Source organism: Bactrocera dorsalis, chromosome 4 (assembly GCF_023373825.1).
Source record: "Bactrocera dorsalis isolate Fly_Bdor chromosome 4, ASM2337382v1, whole genome shotgun sequence".
Lineage (NCBI taxonomy): Eukaryota > Metazoa > Arthropoda > Insecta > Diptera > Tephritidae > Bactrocera > Bactrocera dorsalis.
In genome coordinates this window covers 56,446,018-56,467,685 of record NC_064306.1, presented here as the reverse complement: position 1 = coordinate 56,467,685, position 21,668 = coordinate 56,446,018, and the positions used below count along the sequence as shown (strand labels likewise).

The following is a 21,668-nucleotide window of genomic DNA, read 5'->3' as shown; positions in this document are numbered from 1 at the left end:
CTAACGGCGTCAAATCGCACGATCGAGGTGGCTAATTGATTGCGCCATTTCGTGAGATAACACTTTCACCAAACTTGGTTTCCAATAAATCGATTGTGACATTCGCTGTGTGGCTTGTGCCGTCGTACTGTTGGAACCATATATTGTCCAAGTCCATATCATCTAATTGGGGTCAAAAATATTCGGTTATCATTGAACGGAAGCGATTCCCATTCACAGTAACGTGATGATCTTGATTACATGGAGTACGTATGGATTGCTGCCTGACCAATATTGGCGAATCCATTCAGCCAAAAATTAGCCTAATAGATGATGATGATTTTTCGGGGAAAATCCGGATAATTTTCAAGTTGTTGCTCAGCCCACTTCACGAACTTACAACGATTCTGGTGGTCAAGTGTCTTTTCTTCTTCCATCAATTTGATATTTTAAAGAGAGACTTGAAACTGATTTGGGTCTTCCTCAATTGATGCGTTAGCGGCAGCAATATTCTCGACACTACTGACCTTTCTTTGTCTCACTGGCATGGAAACATTTTGTACTGTGCCTGGATTCAAATATTTTCACTAGACGCTAAATTGGCGACTTGACTAGACGATTATGACGACCATAAATTGGACGTAGTACTCTTAAAGTTGAGCTTACTGATTTTTACTTAATTTTACTTTTAAATTTCGGCTCGTTGTGGGATCGTATATCTTTCCATGATGAAATGGCAAACCATCCCTATCGGTCAACTTTTGTAGCGTCCCTATTGAAAAACTCGTTATATGCCATCTTTGGTTCAGGGAGAAAGAGAAATAGCTACACGCTTTCAAGCGGAGCTATGTTATTATATTAAAATATTAGAGCTCGCAGTCACTTTAACTGGTGTCTCTAAAAAAAATCATGGCTTGGAATTTAAAATATAATCGTATAGATTACTGAAAGTGCTTAAAAATACTTTTGTCCCAGAAGAGTTCGGTTTTCTGTCTTTCGGCAGTTTCCGATTTTTCCACCCTAGGCCACGTGACGATGTTATTATAAATGTCTTACGTAGGTCGTATATCTTAATGACTGCATCTCAATATGAGAAAGCCAAACTGGGGATGAGGACAACGCTTTGTCTTGTCGTCCTTGTTATGAAGTTTGCAAGGAAGGACCAATAAATTGCTTTATATTGTATAAGTTTTTGTAAGGTCTCTTTTGTATTTGTGAAGGGTATTATAGCTTCGGTGCCACCAAAATTAACGTTTCTTTTAATTTTCTTTCGTATATACATGTGTATGTATTTAGATGGATAAACATATGTCACACGCGTTGTTCAAAATTTGCGAACTATCGTGTGTTCATTTCGCCACTTGACGTCGACTTCATTCAAATAAAAGAACTTTATATTTATTTTGCAAAATTCTAATTTTAAATAGAAGGTTTACTATTTCACCAAACACCTCGGCTGTTCTAAAGTTTTTTCTCATTTTTTTAGTAACAAATGTATTTTAAATTAAATGACGAATTCTGTTTAAGCTGTTTAAGTGTGGCACATCCGCATTTATTAATTTAGCATAATAAACAAATTAAAAAAGTTTTTTCTTCAAATACTTTTGACGTCCTTAAATTGCAGATCTCTGGATCCTAACAATGAACAAAATGTTTGTGGATCTGAAAAAGAAGAGGGTTCGGTTAGAGGTAAATTCCCGAATACACTCGCAAACCTTATGCCGACAATTTTAAATGATATTTATCGTTAGGTTGTATCGTGTACACTAAACTTAAATTCTAGCAAAGCGGAGCTAGTAATGTTCACTAAGGAAACACAATATTCCAGAAATAACGACGACATTACTGAGTTGTGGTACTTGTGACTAATTTTAGACAGGAAGCGAAGTCTGCTCTAGATTGAGGAAATCTTACCTGTTAGTTGCCAGCAATAAGAAACTCAAACTTCTCAGTAGTATGGATTTTCGAAATCCTATAGAGCTGAATTTAAATATGTTCCCCCGCATTGTCTTCCCTTCCAGGGAAGAGTGAGAAAGTGACGAGATGTACAGGGGCACAGCAAGAAGCAGTTTTTCTATATTTAGTTGGTTCCAAACTAGAAAACCAGATGAAAAGTAGTGTATTATTTGCAAAACTAGTTGCAAAAATCGCATTCCGTCCACCAGACCACTGCAGTGTCTTCCAAGCGAAGATCACAGCGATTAGAGAAAGCTTTCTTGTTCTGACAAGGAATGTGCTCACAGCAAGGAATATTTTCATATATAAAGATAGTCAGATGGCTTTGAACTCACTAAAGTCTCAAAGGGTCTCCTTTAACATAGTGAAGGAAAGCATAAGGCACCTCTCTACAAACAAACTCCGTAAAAGGGGAAATTATTACTTATTTGCCTCTAGGCTACTACATTTAATCGACAAATATGTTATAAATATAGCTGAGTCACAGAGGAAACAATACCTGAATTGCTCAACCAGCAGGCAAATGTGAATAGATCGCCCCTCACGACTATCAAAATTTTAAAGGAATGATGTAAGTCCTTTAGTAGGAGAGTTAACAGGTCACTGTCTGATAGGCAGACATGCCAGTACACTAGGAACGCCATATAATGACTACTTTAGAAGCTGCCAGGAGGTAGAAGAGGAGGAGACTATTAGACATCTTTTATGCGACTGTAAGAATCTATATCGGAAAAGAAACTCAACTATCGATCGATGGTTTATCGACGATGTCTCGGAGGTTAAAATTTTTCATATTGATAAACTTCATTAGAAGTGTAAAGTGGTTTAGAGCCCTATAGGTTGAGGAGACTTTAGTTCCGTTGGTATCACAATGGGCCTACTAAAGGCCTAGGTGCGTCGTAAGACAACCACTCTACCTAACCTAACCTAAAGAGAATAGTGAATTTTCGAACAACTTATTATAATATTGGGTAGTCGAAAAAGTCTTTTCGTATTGTGTCAATAGATGTCGTTGCAGTCGTATATCTCCACATTGTGTCATACCACATAGTGTTGGAAAGATGTGATTTTCAACTTCATTTAATAGAAAAAATATTAAAGAATGCCAAGCAAGCCACCAACGAAATTTGTGAAGTTTACGGAGACGATACGAGTACAGTATCAGTTCGTGTAGCACAACAACAGTTGGCTGGCTATAGAAAGAAGCTCGAGTTTTAGGTACCACGAATTGTCCTTGAAAAATTTAATGGCTCGAATTAACATCTGCGATTCTTTGCTGAAATGAAATCGAACCATTTCTGAAGCGAATGGTAACAGGAGACGAAAAGGATAATGGTCCAAGTGAAGCTCAACAAATGGTCGCAAAGCCAGGACTGACGCCTCGAAAGATTCTGCTGAAAGTTTGGTGGGATTAGAGAATTATCCACTATAAGCTGCTCCGGCCTGGTCAAAGCAAGCAATCGAAAAAAACGGCCAGAACTAATCAACAGAAAAAGCTTCGTCTTCCATCAGGACAACGATAGACCAAACACATCTTTGATGACTCGGCAAAAACTGGTAGAACTCGGCAGGGAAGTTTTGTTGCATCCATCATATAGCCCTCACCTTGCACCATCCGTCTACCATTTGTTTCGGTCAATGTAAAACTTCCTTATAATTGTCCCGATATTCATACACAAAATCACAGCCAACCATGTATTAGGCACTCACACATTCGTACCTTTCTGTATTTTATTCGAACTCACATGATCTATACAAATTTATTGAGATCATATGTTTCTCTTGTGGAGCAAAGATTTGGAAAATCAGGGTTTTTACCGGTTTCACATTCAACTGCTGGTTCCGAACACGATTTGTAAATGCGGAAATTTACAACATTCGTCGTTGCATAGTTACAAGTTAATAGGAAACCGTCGAAATCATCGCCTTCCTGTCTGTAGATGATCGAAGCGCAGCCAACACGAATATTCCTATCGATCACCATAACGGTGAACTGACCAATACCGCTAAACAAAATAACTGAATAATCATTCTACAAACTTATCGATTGCTTGCGGTGTATAATACTTACTCGCCTCCGTAATTACGTGGATATTTATCGATAATTGCCTGATCGGTGTCCATAATTTCATTATACCACAAATCCATTGCACGCTCCGACATGATTGTGACGTTCGGGGCCCCATAGAAATTCATCCAAGCTATATTTTGACCCGAGTGCCGAAAGGTGTCGGTGTTGCGACACTCGTCGTCTTCGATTTCGCAACGTTTTACATTAAACGTCGCCATAGCAGCCAATTCGTCGTCCCACTGCATGGTGGCCATGCGTCAAGCTGGCTTCAACATTGTGTTACCACCGGCCACAGTGTTCCGTTTTACATTGTGCATATTGACTAAAGCTTCCTTTTCCGCGGCTGTTAGTTCTACCATTCTCGGATTTATGCAACTTGAAGAGAATTGCTAAAAAGTAACGGACATTAGCTGTTGAACCGTTTTCGATTTCTTTATTACTTTTTGTTCTTACCCCATCATTGTTACAGGCAATATTCGTTCCATGGCGACATAAATCGGGGTTACAGTAGTCTGAGCTGTGCGCTGAGTCCAAAAAGGGCAGCAGCGAAACCAAAAGTGTAAACGCCAACTGCATTTCAACTGATCTGATATTCGAATGGGAAATTATTTGCGAAAACGTGACTTATATTGCGACCGTTATCTAATAATTATAATATATATACATACTTGTATATACCGAAGTTAGACTAAACTTCTGAATTAGGGTGGATCGTTTAATAGTAGTCTAGAGTTCAGATACATTGCAGCTGCTCTTTGATGCATAGAAAATTATGTCAAGAACTCTTCTTCCTCTTTTTATTCTGCAGAATATCAAAAGCGACTCAAATTACAGAGCGCAACTATCAGATCTTGACTCTTACTACTTAGAATGTTTGAGTAAGATCGGAAGAGATCTGCCTCCCTCAGTATTTTGGAACTGGTGAACTTTTTTGGGTTAAATTTCTCCAAATTATGACAGTCAATGTCATTTTAAAATATATAAGTTTTTATTTTTCGATTTCTGAGAGTCGAAGCCCCAACTCACCGAGTTTGTTGAACTCAGTAATGAATGTATTATATGTAGATGTCACGATTTCATGCATAAGTAATTGAAAATATTTCTGATAATACATTTACTTGTATTACGTCAAAAATTATTATGACTGGAAAGGTGTAATGTAAAGCGTGAGCCATATTTCGAAATTTCATTTTTTAAGTAAACAAAAACCTCTTCTACGATTATCGTTTAATGGGGAAAAATTTTTCCAATTTCTTTGGGATCATCAATCTTTTTTAACGACTTGACGTAGCTCCACAGGAAATAGTTTAACGGCATGACTTGCACGACCGAAATGGTCAATTGACTGGGCTATTTCGGGCTTATTGACGACGTCAATTGTTGATCTGACAGGATGATTACGACGACCATAAATTGGACGTAGCACTCTTAAAGTTGATGCCACTGACTCCGAACTTAGGTGGTAAATTTTAATAATTTCGACTCATTGTTGGATCGTATATCCTTCCTTTTGTGGCGTCCCAATTAAAAAACTCGTTATTAGAGCTCGCAGTCACATGAACTGGTGTCTCTAAACAAAATGATGGCTTGGAATTTAAAATACAATTGTATAGATTTTTGAAAGTGGTTAAAGTACTTTTCTCCCAGAAAAGTTCGGGTTTCTGTCTTTCCGCAGTTTCCGATTTTTTCCACCCTAGGCCAAGTGACGTTGTTATTATAAATGTCTTAGGTAGTTCGTATCTCAATTTGAGAAAGCCAAACTAGGGATGAGGACAACACTTTGTCTTGTCGTCCTTGCTATGAAGTTTGCAAGGCAAAATTTCAATTCTAATTCAAATATACGGTTTACTATTTCACGCAGTGTCTTCTAAGCGGAGTTCACTGCAAGTAGAGAAAGCTTTTATGTACTGACAAGCAGTCTGCTCACAACAAGGAATATTTTCATATATACAAATAGCCAGACGGCTTTGAGCTCACTGCCTTGATCTCTTGGTGGATCTAGCGTCCTACTTCACGATCAACCTACAATAGATTTCAGGACTTAGTGACATCCCTGGAAACTGTGAAGCAGATGAACTAACCAGAACAGGCACCTCCCTACAATTAGTACGTGAGTAAGCACATAGTAAAGGCACCTGTTCAACTTAGGACTTGCCTCTTGCTCTAACTGCCGGTTCTGCGACAGGGAACCTGAAACCCCGGAGCACCTGCTGATCGATTGCATTGCAGTCTGTAGACGCAGGTCTAAGGCCCTTGGAATTATATTTCCGGATAGGGATCACATCGACTCACTAGCTCCCAGCAAAATACTAGAATTTATCGATTTGTTGGGGCTTGGTGAGTTCCTGTGAGTTAGGAGAGGGCACAATAGAGCCAAGGTCGCAGTGCATACCTCAATTAATTCTATTGTCTATTGTCGAAGCACATAGATTAAGACAATGCGTTAATCAGCCCTGCACATGTTAAATGCTTTTGCCAGTATTTTTTGGTTCCAATTAGTCGGGTGAAAGGTACGCCTTTACTATCTTGACCGGGTTCGAGGCCGATCTAAAACTTCGGCCGTGCTGTGGGTCGGGCACCAGGCCGAAGTGCGACACCACACCGAATTGAATTTTTCAATCCTCCCTGCCTTTAGGTTCAAACCACAGCCACCACGAATCTCTCCAAAGGTCCAAACCCAATGAGCCGATTGGAGCGAGTTCCAAAGGCTAACTGCTATCCGTGGTACTAGATTACAGCCTCCAGTCAGACTATGTAGCTTTTGCTACTACCAGTTGAGCACCCAATAACTCTATCACTGGTGATACTTGTCGCTTGAACTTCAAATGTCTTTTCATTAGAAAGCTCCTTGTAATAATACGTAAAAAATTTTGGCTGGATCTAAACTATGGCAGCTAAGGGGTTACATGGGTTTCACGACTTCTGGAATATTTTCTTAAAGTATCAGCTTGATCTTAGTAATAGTTTTGGAGATACAGCTTTGAAAAGTTATGAGCTCGTGGTAAGCTATATATTATACTATATAGTCAATGGTAAAGATAATTCGCCTTTATGCGATTTGTGCAGAGCTTTGAGGTGTAGTATTATCTAAATTAAGTCTGTTAACTTCATTCCAAGGTCTAAGCTGCGTATAGTTAGATTAGTGTTCGTTGAAATGATTTTAGAGAGGTTCGAGTTCCCCATAAATACTTTTTTTCGGATAAAAATCGACATTTTTTCTTTATAATTCCATGTATACTAATTATATTATATATTAGCCTAACCTTTATCGACTTCTTAAACATAACATAACTTGAATTCCATTACGAATCACACGCTTTTAAACAAATGTGTTAACATCATATTCTTCCGCCACCGAACAAAGGCTAGTGTATGTTGGGTTCTTGCCAGTCGTGCAATTCGAAGCTGCTACCGAACAACTCTTATAAATTGGGATGCCTATTATATTTGTTGTTGCATAATTGCAGGCGAACAAGAATGCTTTATATTGTTGACCCGTTACGTTGTAGGTGGAAGCAGCGCAGCCTAAGCGAATATTACGATCCGCCACCATAACGGTGAAATGTCCGATTGCGCTAAAATAAAGAAATTTCATTAAAAAAAATTGCAAAAACTAATTTGAAAATTAAAAAACAAAATCATATTTACGGGCCCGAATAATTGCTCGGATACGCATTTATATACTCCATTTTGGTGTCATTAATCTCATTATACCACATATCCACAGATTGTAATGACAATTGTGTCGTATTCGTCGTGTTATAGAATGTAATCCACGCCAAGTTCTGACCGGAGTACTCGAAGTCCGCTGTATTGTGACAGGCGTCATGCTTCATCTGACATTGTTTGACATTCAATGCCGCCAGTGTGGCCAATTCGTCGTCCCACTGCATGGTGGCCATGCGACAGGCTGGACTCAGCGCTGTCTCGCCGCCAGCCACAGTGTTACGTTTGGCATTGTGCGAAGCGATGATCGAGTTCTTTTGCGTCTGTGTGAAGTTGACCAAGGCTGGACTTAGGCAGGACGCTGCGAATGCCTAACGGTACAAGTAATTGTGTATTAGTCACTGTGTTGCTAGTTTCGCTCTTCCAACTTACGCCAGTGTTGTTGCAAGCTATGTGCGTGCCGGATCTACAATAGGACGAATCACAGTAATCCTGAGCGCACACGATTTGTAGCGCCGCGATGAAGGAGGCGAGTAACAGAAATTTAAGCTCCATTGTAAATTAGTGTTATATGTTTATTTGTTGTGCTGTAATTGACTATGATAAGTTTCCGGTAGTCCAGCCTTTATATGGTTTTCGTAACTCATTTCTTATTTACATTAGATAACACTACAACAACAAAATTTGTTGTGTATTTATTTTAAGCTAAAATAATTAATAAATATTGCAAATAGCCGCGGTCATATAATTAGGAACGGTTGAAAAAAGTTCAATTTAATTAAATTTTTAATATTTTTAGATTTTAAAAATATGTTTTTTTCATTTAATGCTAAGGGGTTACATGGATTTCCTCGGGTAAAAAACAACATTTTTTACAAAAAACATTTCTCATATAAAAAATTAAATATTTTATTAGAATTTTTTATTGTTACAAACATACACTATTAACATAGAAATTCTAAAATTTATGGAAAAAAATATTTTAAGCTGGGCGCCATTTCCGGTAACGCCTCGGAAAAAAGATTCGCCCGCGTTGGCAGCATAACTCCTCATAGGATCATCTAAAGTGAAAAAATCGTGTTTTAGTTAAAACCTAAACGTTCTAAACGTGGACGAAGGAAAAAAATACTGAAATTTTGACTCTTGGCTGACATTTTTACAAAAAAATGAAAATTTCGAGAAATTTTTTTTTTCAAATATTTGTAATCGAAAAAAATCGGTCGACAAATTCTCTAAGAATTATATCTCGAAGACCTGTATAAAATATAATGAAGTAGTGCTCAATAGATTTTGCTAACCGAATTCAAAAACACAGTTCCGAGAAAAACGCGTTTAAAACGACGCGCTTAGCCCGTCGGCTGTACCTCCGAAACTATTACTCGGATTAACTTGAAAAATTCGGACAATATTTTAGAGGTGTTGTAGAATTTAATAAGATAATACAAAAATCGATTTTTTGAAGCCCGTAAACCCATGTAACCCCTTAGTATGTCTAAACCTCCAAAGAAATATTGTTCTAATAAAATGAGAACTTTTTTATTTTTTTTTTTTATTATAATTAAATTTTTTTTTATTTTTTTATTATAATTCAATATTTTTACGTATTTAATTCATATATAATACAAATTTCAAACCAGTGGCAACTTCATTCAAAATTTTTTTCCTGGTTCAAGCGCTATTAAACCCTTCAGATTGTAAAAATTCGTTTAATTTATTAAAAAAAAAATTAATTAAAATATTTAAAGAGGTGGCAACCGTGTCCACCAAATTCTTTGCAGTGTTTCTATTCTTTATTTACATTTATGTTTCAACTGAATTTTATACTTTTAACCGATCTATCTGGCATTTTATTCCAATTGACACTATAGAATTTTTATTTAAATTAGGTAAGATTAGGTTAGGTTAGTCTTGTAGGCTAATATGATTGTCATACACCAGTTTTGGTCCTTATCGATACCAGACGGCGTGCCGTCATGTGGTCCAGAGTTCGTCTTTTAGAATGCCAGCGCTTGCCACAAATTTCTACTGATTCTGTGGCCTCACTGACGAAACCTCTTACAGCGTCTCATACTAGATTGATCTTAACATTTTCTGCATTTCTTTCAATCTGTCAACCACATTCTGAGGCCATGTGTCAACTTTGCAGGACTTTGATCTGTCGATACTTCAACCATGTGCGTATAATCTCTTCCATGGAGTGCCAGTAAAAACCTAGTGTACTCCTAAATTACCGCTTTACACAGGACTTTTGCAGTTTTGCACCCTGGTAGATAGTTGCATTGTGTTTTTACATTCCCTGTCTTGCTCCTGTCTATTTCGTCGTTCATAGACAATGAATGGGCTTACTACCAAAATAAGTCACATTTCCGCATGACAGTTATGCACTTACATCACTCTCGGCAGTCTCGTCCACTATATTATTACCCTCGATGCATTCGAGTGGCCTAGAACCCAGTAGAAGTTAAGCCTCTATTACTACCTTGCTTACCAGGATACTTTTGACCGATATGCCGCGATTTTCAATTTTCAACGAAGAAGTATCAGGTGTAGTAGTTATAAATTCAGGAGCTACCGTGGCAGGGATAATGCTCCTATTTTGTACATCGCCTTGAGCTCCTGATTTTTATTTTTATTTAGATTACTTAAGAAAATTTAATCTTAATAAAACAATATAATGGATTTTATCTATCTATATGGCCACAGCTGTTGTCGTTTATGTCAAATATAAAAAAAATTAAAAATTGGAAAATATTTGTCTTAATTCAGTAAATTTGAAGTTTATATTTATTTGTTCTATTTTTTTGTTTTGTTTTTCTCTGTTGTTTATGTATTTTGGTATTTATTTTATTTTGCCTTTGACGTCGGTTCTACCATACTTTTTTACACCGTTGGTTTTGCTTCGCTACTAAATTATCAATTTGTTTCAAAGACGGTAAACTGAGAGAATTCGCTGGTGTTTTTTGAGCAAAAAAGCAGAAATAAACTCAAAAGAGAGAGCGAGGTGAATTCACACACTTACTCTTCTATCCGCATTTCTTCTACACCCCTTGTATACTTAAGACTTAAGTATATGCAAAGTGTATTCAACAAAGTGAACTAAGTATATGACATTTAATTTTTCTTTACGCTTATTTGACATGAATGTTGTCATTGACTTAACCCTTACATTTATTCAAAAATTCAAATTCGGAAATTCAAAAGTAAGCAAATTTCAAAACGAAAAACAATATTTTTTTAAATAACTGAATAAAATGCCGAATACTTGTTGCCTATGCAAAACAACTCATGGAAGTAACTTACCAATGTTTTGTGCTCCAACTGACAAATCGCAACGGAAGGAATGGGAAAAAGTATGTGGCGTACAACTCAGTTTGTCATCGAGAATATGTGGGCTACATTTTAAGGCGGAGGAAATAAAAGAATCTCCCCTTAAAAGAAGACGACTAAGCCCCGATGCAGTACCCTCATTAAACTTACTTCCCAATCTTCAAGAAAAAAAGTAATAAACCCTCATATTTTGATAACTAGAAATTTTACGTTTTTACTACTGATTAGGTCTCAAGACAAACTTGTTTGCGCGAAAACTTTAACAACTGATCGGAAGCTATACATGCTGTGCTGTAGTTTTGGTTTTTTACACGTATGTAATTGTTTGTAAAATAAATATGAATTCATTATAACGTTGAAAACAAATAAATTGGTTGTCTCTATTTCTATTACGTTTATACATATTTATCATATATACTCGTATGTATGTAAAGCAAGTGGCTTCATATTGTTCAAGATCAAAAAAAAAAAAAACACACGGGTTAATATAAACAAATACATGAATTGTTTACTATTTTATTGTCAAATAAGCGTAAGTCAAATACTTAGTTCACTTTGTTGAATACACTTTGAGTATATGTAACAATAGTTATACTTTTCAAAAGCACAAAGTTGAAGTTGAACACAGTTTTTTATACAAATTTACTTACTAAAAATATAAAAGGGATCCTCCCAAGTAATGGGCTCAGAAAATCGATTTCATTTTCTCAAAACTTACTTTCTTAACTTGCAAAGAATACGGTAGAAAAGGGATTTTTAAAAATTCGAAGTTGTTTTAAAGATACAGCAATTAGAAGAAAGAGCTGTGCGGCTCTTGTTTAACCAAAACTTGAAACTTTCCCACAGGGTTTTCTAAACCTTCCTCCACCGTATCTAAAATACATCTTGACGGAAGGACTTGATTCTATCGAACACTAAGCACATGTAAACGCATGGAATTATATAGGGTAGTCGAAAAAGTCTTTTCAACTAATTTTTTTATATTTATAATGAATCAAATATATCATTGAAAAGAAACTGAACAATCAACAATGGTTTATTGACGACATTTCGGATGTTGTTCAATGAAAACTTTTCGTATTGATAAACTTCATGAGAAGTGCGAAGTTGGTTCAGAGAGGAAACAATAGAGTGAAGCGATGATATCACAATGCGCCTTCTAAAGGCTTGGGTGCTTGTAGGACAACCACTCTACCTAATCTAACCTAAAGGGAATAGTGAATTTTCGAAAAGCCTATTATAATATGTATCGTAAAGTTTGCTGTTACTACTTTTTACTTCGTCGAAGGCTCTTTGTCTATGCTTGCATTTGGACTCTAACGAAAGTTAATACTTTTAAGAGGAATAGGGATAGACGAGTTAAGTGATGACTGGCAGAATGAGTGTCCTAAAAACTCTTTTATAAGGGAAAGCGTCTTACTGATCAAAGAATTTTGTAGGAAGGAGAATGAAAGGCTGATTACTGTTGTGCATAGGATACTACATTTAATAAGTCACCACTTCTATAGCCTGCTGATCGAAAAAGCTTCTCCAAAGCTGCGATGTGACTTATCACTAGTTGAGTTATTCACATGTGATGGTAAGAAGCTGTTCAACTTGTATTAACTCCTAAGCAGAATATGGAAGGGAGAATATCTGTATCTCATTTGGAACTCATTCCTGGCTGATAGGTCGTTCTCGGCTGTCGTAAATCTGAAATTTATTCAATAAAACATGCCGCAATCTCTAGATTTCAATATCAGACTATTAGAAAGACTAAATATAGGTTGATCTCTACATTGAGTCCATGCCCCTTGCAACAACTTATAGGGTCTAATTAGGTGGAAATTAGCCATCTTTCCCGAAATAACATTATAGATTGCAAAAAACCTCACAACTTCTTTAAAACTACCCTTCCCAGTTTATAATTGTTCCGATATTGAAACAGAAAATCAAAGCCCGCCATGATTTAGTCACTCACACATTCGTACCTTTTCGTATTTTATTTGAACTCACATGATCTATACAAATTTATTGAGATCGTATGTTTCACTTGTGGAGCAAAGATTTGGAAAATCAGGGTTTGTACCGGTTTCACATTTAACTGCTGGTTCCGAACACGATTTGTAAATGCGAAAATTTACAACATTCGTCGTTGCATAGTTACATGTTAATAGGAAACCGTCGAAATCATCGCCTTCCTGTCTGTAGATGATCGAAGCGCAGCCCACACGAATATTCCTATCGATCACCATAACGGTGAACTGACCAATAACGCTAAGTAAAATCACTGAATATTTATTCCACAACTTTATCGATTGTTTGCGATGTTCAATACTTACTCGCCGTTGTAATTACGTGGATATTTATCGATAATTGCCTGATCGGTGTCCATAATTTCATTATACCACAAATCAATTGCACGCTTCGACATGATTGTGACGTTCGGGGTTCCATAGAAATTCATCCAAGCTATATTTTGACCCGAGTGCCGAAAGGTGTCGGTGTTGCGACACTCGTCGTCTTCGATTTCGCAACGTTTTACATTAAACGCCGCCATAGAGGCCAACTCGTCGTCCCACTCCATGGTGGCCATGCGACAAGCTGGCTTCAACATTGTATTACCACCGGCCACAGTGTTCCGTTTTACATTGTGCATATTGACTAAAGCTTCCTTTTCCGCGGCTGTTAGTTCTACCATTCTCGGATTTATGCAACTTGAAGAGAATTGCTAAAAAGTAACGGACATTAGCTGTTGAACCGTTTTCGATTTCTTTATTACTTTTTGTTCTTACCCCATCATTGTTACAGGCAATATTCGTTCCTTGGCGACATAAATCGGGGTTACAGTAGTCTGTGCTGTGCGCCGTGTCCAAAAAGGTCAGAAGAGAAACCAAAAGTGTAAGCGCCAACTGCATTTCAACTGATCTGATATTCGAATGGGAAATGATTTGCGAAGACGTGACTTATATTGCTACCGTTATCTAATATGTAGTTATAATATACGTATGAAAATATATACCGGTGTTAGACTAAACTTCTGAATTAGGGCGGATCGTTTAATAGTAGTCTAGAGTTTAGATACTATACATTGCAGCTGCTCTTTGATGCATAGAAAATTATGTCAACAACTATTTTTCGTCTTCTTATTCTGCAGAATATCAAATTACAGAGCACAACTATCAGATCTTGACTCTTACTACTTAGAAAGTTTGAGTAAGATCGGAAGAGATCTGCCTCGCTAGTCGTTGAACAGTTTTTATAAGCTTGACTTGTGGTCAGCTTCACTTAAGTTCTTCAACTCTGCCTCGCTCAGTATATTTGAACTGGTGAACTTTTTTGGGTTAAATTTCTCCAAATTATGACAGTCAATGTCATTTTAAAATATATAAGTTTTTATTTTTCGTTTTCTGAGAGTCGAAGCCCCAACTCACCGAGTTCATAGAACTCAGTAATGATTATACTATAGATGTCACGATTTCATGCAAAGGTAATTGAAAATATTTCTGATAATATATTTGCTTCTATTACGTCAAAAAATATTATGACTGGAGAGATATAATGTAAAGCGTGATCCATATTTCGTAATTTAAAATTTTTAAAGTAAACAATAACCTCTTCTACGATTATCGTTTAATGTGGAAAAATTATTCCCAATTTCTTTGGGATCATCAAGCTTTTTTAAACTCTTTAATCTTCAGGTAGCTGGAGAAATCCATTAAATGAAACAAAATCGGTTTGGGATATCAATGCATTTTTTTCCTGTTAAAGTAAATTCAATGTCATTATGTATAGAACTCGACTTTTTTTATGGCTAGCACTGGCACTCTTGTATAAGTCTAAATACTGAACTCAATTTTCGAAATCGGCCGATACTGCTGCAATTACACGTTTGATATTCGTACGAAATTCATCAATCGTCGCTGTCTTCTTGGCATAGACCATAGCCATAACGTAGCTCCACAAAAAAAGTCTAACGGCGTCAAATCGTACGACCGAGTCAGCCAATTGACTGCGCCATTTCGTAAGATAACACGTTCACCAAACTTGCTTTTCAATAAATCGATTGTGACATTCGCTGTGTGGCTTATGGCGCCGAACTGTTGGAACCCCATATTGTTCAAGTTCATATCATACAATTCGGGACGAAAATATTCGATAATAATTGAGAAGTAGCGATTCCCATTTACAGTAACGTGACGGTCTTGGTCGTCGTGGATGAAGTACGGCCCAATGACGCCGCCGACCCGTAAACTACACCAAACCGTAATTTTTTCGGAATGGTATTCATGGAGTACGTGTGGATTGCTGATTGAGAGGATCTCTGAATTTAAACAATGCACACAATGTTGGTGCATATGGAAAAGAAGAGGGTACGGTTAGAGGTAAATACTCTAATACTCTCGCAAACCTAAAGGTGAGTTTTTTGTTTTTTTGCGATGTCGAAATTTGTTGAGCAAAGAATTTGGATTAAATTTTGTTTACGGAATCAATTTTCTGCTGCGGATACGTTGAGGATGGTGCAGAAAGCCTTTGGTGATGAGGCTATGTCTAAAAAAATGTTTACAAGTGATATAGTGAGTTCCAAGCCGGCCGTGAACGTGTCGAAGACGAAGAGCGTTCAGGGCGACCATCAACCTCAACCGACGAAGCTCACGTTCTACAAATCAAAGATTTGGTGTTGAAAACCGTCGATTAACAATTAGAGATCTTGCTGATGAAGTTGGCATATCCAAAGGCTCAGCCAATACCATTTTGAAGGATGTTTTGGGCCTCAAGCGCGTCAAATCTCGACTGGTACCGAAAACATTGAATTTTGTTGGAAAAAAGGCGTCACGTTGAAGTGTGTGAAACGATGCTTTCCGACTACCAGGGTGTCATGAAATGCATTATAACTGGCGTTGAGACTTAGACCTATGCTTACGACCCCGAAACAACCGATCAATCGAGCGAATATCGTGCCAGAAGAGAGCCGAGACCAAAAAAATCGCTCAAAAATCATGGTCATGTTGACTGTTTTCTTCAATTATCGTGGTGTTGTGCATTATGAATTCCTTCCAACCGGTCAAACAGTCAACAAGGAATATTATTTGAATGTTATGCGTCGTTTGCGTAACGCTATCCGTCTAAAAAGGCCGGAATTGTGGAAAGACAATTCTTGGTTTTTACACCACGATAATGCACCATCCCATACTGCCCTCATAATTCGTGATCATTTCGCCAAAAACTCAACCCATATCGTTCCGCAACCACCTTATTCACCTGATCTGGCGCCGTGCGACTTCTGACTGTTCACCAAGCTCAAAAGACCTCTCCGATGACACCGTTTTCATACGATAGAGGAGATTTAAGCCGTAGCGAAGACGGAACTGAAGGCCATCCCAGAAATTGACTACAACCAGTGTTTCGAAAATTGGAAAATCCGTTGGCATAAGTGCATTGCATCGGGAGGGGATTACTTTGAAGGGGATGAAATTGATTTGGAAGAATAAATAAAGAAATTTCAAAATAAATACAATGTCATCTTATTTTTAGGGCACAGTACGTCCCTAGATAATGCCTTCCCTTTCAGAGTAGCGTAAGAAAGGGACGAGACCAACATGGGCACAGCAATAAGCAGTTTTTTCTTTATTTAAATGATTCCAAACCATAAAACAAAGTGAGAAGTAGTGTATTATTTGCAAAACTAGATGCAAAAATATATAACGTTACTGTAGAAGCTCTCAGGAGGTAGAAGTAGAGGAGACCATTAAGCATCTTTTAAGCGACTGTAAGAATCTATATCGGAATAGAAACTCAACTATCGCCCGACGGTTTATCGACGACATATCGGTTCAGAGAAGAAACAATAGAGTGAAGGGATCCAGTTAGTATCACAATGGGCTTCCTAAAGACCTAAGTGCGTCGTAAGATTACCACTCCACCTAATCTAACCTAAAGTGAATGGTGAAAGTCGCTAAATAGTAGTTTAGTTAGGTTGGAAACCCTTTATCACGACTGTTGACAAATGCTTCTTTAAATTATTACCACGACTGACATCTGTACCCACGATAGTCGGCTCTGCGTAACCGGAACGAACCTTGTTTTTTGCGCAAGCAAGAACTGTCAACTCAACTTCATTTCTCAAAATTATATAACAAATTCTCAAGAAGGAAATTAACTTCAAAAATAAGTGTTCCATAAAATATTCCGCAATCTCTAGACCTCATTATTAGTAACCCTTTGTAGAGATCACACTAAAAGTAGTGAGCCGTATACAGTGCGCCCAACTCCATTGCAACTACCTATAGGATCTAAGAAGATGGAAATTAAACCAGCGCCATAAATCTTTCCCGAAATATTTTGTACATTGCAAAAAATCTCACAACTTCTTCAAAACGATCATTCCCAGTTTATAATTGTCCCGATATCGATACACAAAATCACAGCCCACCATGTATTAGGAACTCACACATTCGTACCTTTCTGTATTTTATTTGAACTTACATGGTCTATACAAATTTATTGAGATCGTATGTTTCACTTGTGGAACAAAGATTTGGAAAATCAGGGTTTGTACCGGTTTCACATTCAACTGCTGGTTCCGAACACGATTTGTAAATGCGGAAATTTACAACATTCGTCGTTGCATAATTACAAGTTAATAGGAAACCGTCGAAATCATCGCCTTCCTCTCTATAGATGATCGAAGCGCAGCCCACACGAATATTCCTATCGGCCATTATAACGGTGAAATGACCAATAACGCTAAGCAAAATCACTGAATAATCATTCTACAAACTTATCGATTGTTTACGATGTTCAATACTTACTTGCCGTCATAATTGCGTGGATATTTATCGATAATTGCCTGATCGGTGTCCATAATTTCATTATACCACAAATCCATTGCACGCTTCGACATGATTGTGACGTTCGGGGCTCCATAGAAATTCATCCAAGCTATATTTTGACCCGAATGCCGAAAGGTGTCGGTGTTGCGACAATCGTCGTGCTCGATTTTGCAACGTTTCACGTTAAACGCCGCCATAGAAGCCAACTCTTCGTCCCACTCCATGGTGGCCATGCGACAAGCTGGCTTCAACATTGTGCTACCACCGGCCACAGTGTTCCGTTTTTCATTGTGCATATTGACTAAAGCTTCCTTTTCCGAGGCTGTTAGTTCTACCATTCTCGGATTTATGCAACTTGAAGAGAATTGCTAAAAAGTAATGGACATAAGCTGTTGGACCGTTTTCGAGTTTAGGGTTCTTTATTAGTTTTTGTTCTTACCCCATCATTGTTACAAGCAATATTCGTTCCATGGCGACATAAATCGGGGTTACAGTAGTCTGTGCTGTGCGCCGAGTCCAAAAAGGTCAGCAGCGAAACCAAAAGTGTAAACGCCAACTGCATTTTAACTAATCTGATATTCGAATGGGAAATGATTTGCGAAAGACGTGACTTATATTGCTACCGTTATCTAAAAGTTATAATTTGTAAATATATACCAATGTTAGACTAAACTTCTGAATTAGGGTGGAACGTTTAATAGTATATTAAAGAGAGTGCAAACGAAGAGTTCAGATACATTGCAGCTGCTCTTTGATGAACAAAAAATTTCTTCAACAACTCTTCTTCGTCTTCTTAGTCTGCAGAATGTCAAACGCGACTCAAACAACAGTTAAAGCACAGCCATCAGGTGTTGACTCTCACTGCTTAGAAATTTGATGTAAGATCGAGCGAGAAAGAGAATTCGTCGCTTATCGTTGAACAGTTTTTATAAGCTTGACTTGTGGTCAACTTCACTTAAGTTCTTCAATTCTTCTCCGCTCAGTATTATGTAAGTGGTAAACTTTTTTGGGTTAAACTACTCCAAATTTGTGAAAGAGTGGAGTTGACTGTTTCTTTAAAACTACAAAAGTTTTTGCTTTTCGATTTCTAAAAGTCGATGCCACAACTCACCGAGTTTGTCGAACTCAGTAGTGATTATACTATAGATGTCACGATTTCATGCATAGGTAAATGAAAATATTTCTAGTAATATGTTTACTACTATTACGTCAAAAATTATTATGACTGGAGAGATATAATGTAAAGCGTGATCCATATTCCAACTTTACATTTTTGAATTAAATAATAGTCCCTGGAAAAATTCTATGCGTTGATTAGGAAATAGGGTATTTTGCTCTTGGGATATAATTATTCCAATTCTCAACTGTTTCGGGATCTTTAGGTTAAGCTTTATTAAACTACTAAGGGATCCGTCCACGCCTTACTGTGGTATATAGTACATTATATACTATTATTCATATAATAAGCTATTCAATACAGTGAAAATTTTATTTACGAATAAAGGCGAAGTTGTTTTTGTCGGTTCGAACTAAACACAGTGTGCTAAATTTTACTAAAATCGGTTCAGTAGTTTAGGAGTCAATCGTGGACAAACAACGTGACAGGTACTTTTTATATATAAAGATATCTTTATGTAGCTAAAGAAATCCAAATCTTATACCAAAAAGTAAATTCAAACCATCATACGAGTATACATATATAGAAAAGATATCTAAAAGCGAGTACGTCGCAGACTTTTTCTATGGCAAAAGTGAGACCGAAACTGTCGGGATATTGAAAAGGCAACTTAGTGATTTATCAGAGAAAAAAGAAAACGAAAGTCCACGTTTCACCATTTAGAAACAAATTTTATATTTAGTTTCATTTTTCGGATCAAGGGTAATGTATAACCCATAACGTAGACAGGAATACTTCGTGGAACCCAAATATTGAGGATAAGGCGAGTAAAGTGTCAATATTTTACACAGTTGAGGGAAAACCCATAGAGCCCTCGTTAAAACGATGATTTGAGATTTAAGGAAGATGGCTGTTATATGGTGTAAGCATCCTAAAATTTACAGGGTCCTCTGACCATTTAGTTTTCTGCGTCGCTAAGGCAACTTGACTTCGTTTCTGTTCTCATATTTACGAGAGACATGAGGTATACCAAAGTTGACGGATTAGTGAAGCAGTGAACCATGTCTGATTGTAGAATGTTTGGTGGAAAAGTCTGCTATTTTGAAATATCTATTTAATTATTTTTTCTATCGAACGTTGTTATTCTTATGCATGTGATATAAATGTTAATTAACTTTAGTCATTCTTGACTTTCCCTCTTTTGCGACGTTTCTTCAACTATTCAGATGAATTTTGTGGTATTGAATTTAGTCGTCGTATTATTAAAAAATAACTTTTTTTAATTTACTAAATACACATAGCTTTATGCTTGTCAGGCGCTGAAAAATATTTTACTTTGCAAACAACCCTCGTATTTATTTTTCCGTTGAAAACTCACTGTGAGTCAAACATTTAAATTAACATTAAGTATTGGCTTCAAAACTGTTGGTAGTTATTTATGCGAAAAGTACTAAATATTGAAGAAATGAACCACAAAGATAAATCGTATTTAGCAAAGTTAGCAACCATTTTATCTGCGGAAAAATGAAATAATGCTCCAAGGCCTTGTAGGAAATATGAAAAGCAGAATTACGTATGTAAAATTGGAATTGTAAATATTTTACATATTTTCTAATTTAGTCATTACTAAAATTAATTATTTGAACAAATTGACACTTGTCACAAATAATTAAAGGGTGATCATTTCGAGGTTCCCAATAAAAAAACACAGAAGTTCAAATTTAATGGGGAATGTTTATCATCACTCGAAATAACATTTTTTAACATTTCTTTTTTGAAGATTATCTCTTTCAAATGTTGGCGCAGCTACGTCCCATCCGTTGAGTCCGATTTTCGCTGACTCCATCGAGCATTTCGATTGATAACTGGTGTATGACGCATGATGTTTTGATCCAAGGCCTGAATCGAGGTTCGATTGTCCGTATAGACATTAAATTTTTTATATCTTCACAGAAAAAGTCTAACAGTGTGGTATCACACGATCTTGGTGGGCAATCGACCAGCGCAAAATGTGAAATTATCTCCTCATCGAAGGGTTTTCGCAATAAATCCATTGATCGATGCGATGTGCGGGAAGTGGCGACATCTTGTTAAAACCAAATGTCGCCGAGATCACGATCTTCAATTTCAGTCATCAAATAGTCGGATATCATGGCGCGATAACGGTCGCCATTGACGGTTACGTTCTAACCGGCATCATCGATGAAGAAATATGCACCTATGATTTCACCGGCCAACAAACCACACCAAACCGTTGTTTTTCTGTATGAAATGGCATCTCTAGAAGCCCTTCAGGTTGCTCTTCGTCTCAAATTCAGAAATTTTGCATGTTTTGATAACCTTAAGCCTAAAACGGGACTTATCACTAAACAAAATTTGGCTGGAAAAGTTCGGATCTTCTTGGAACTTTAGGAAGTTGTTCAATACAACCCTCCACGGTCTCCATCTCAGCTACGATTGCTATATTTTCTTCACTGCGTGTTGGACGTGGTCTATTCGATCCAATATTATCCAATAATGAATGCTTGGTCACAAGATGGGTGATAGTGTTGCCTTCTGGGATCCATATGGAAAGATGTTGTAAGTTTGGCCATCCACTCTGATCTGCTTTTCCATTACTCTAGTTATACCACTAAATTCGTGCTAAAGCTATCAAACCTATAAGAAATTATGTACGAACTACCAACAGCTTCAGTAGCATCCCTTTGTTACTCCAAATACAATGCGAGAACGTAGCTCA

General features: G+C 37.1%; 2 protein-coding genes across 6 annotated transcripts; both read right to left on the bottom strand.

Annotated features, from left to right (window-relative positions):
- Positions 1-3,684: 3,684 nt before the first annotated feature.
- On the bottom strand, positions 3,685-18,427 carry LOC125778393 (antigen 5 like allergen Cul n 1-like). Of its 5 annotated transcripts, none has more exons than XM_049455739.1 (3): positions 18,251-18,424; positions 17,791-18,179; positions 3,685-3,941 (listed from the first exon to the last, which is right to left on the bottom strand). In XM_049455739.1, exons 1-3 carry the CDS (start codon positions 18,371-18,373, stop codon positions 3,686-3,688), a joined length of 768 nt encoding a protein of 255 aa, XP_049311696.1. In that variant the 5' UTR covers positions 18,374-18,424; the 3' UTR covers position 3,685. The 5 variants fall into 5 exon arrangements, with proteins under 5 accessions (XP_049311696.1, XP_049311694.1, XP_049311693.1 ...); XM_049455737.1 differs by lacking the exons at positions 3,685-3,941; positions 17,791-18,179 and adding exons at positions 12,952-13,255; positions 13,321-13,709 and having other exon boundaries at positions 18,251-18,415; XM_049455736.1 differs by lacking the exons at positions 3,685-3,941; positions 17,791-18,179; positions 18,251-18,424 and adding exons at positions 12,952-13,255; positions 13,321-13,709; positions 13,774-13,937.
- LOC105224303 (antigen 5 like allergen Cul n 1-like) lies at positions 7,195-8,267 on the bottom strand. The gene is made up of 3 exons (XM_011202352.4): positions 8,105-8,267; positions 7,655-8,043; positions 7,195-7,581 (listed from the first exon to the last, which is right to left on the bottom strand). Exons 1-3 carry the CDS (start codon positions 8,225-8,227, stop codon positions 7,326-7,328), a joined length of 768 nt encoding a protein of 255 aa, XP_011200654.2. The 5' UTR covers positions 8,228-8,267; the 3' UTR covers positions 7,195-7,325.
- Positions 18,428-21,668: the final 3,241 nt, after the last annotated feature.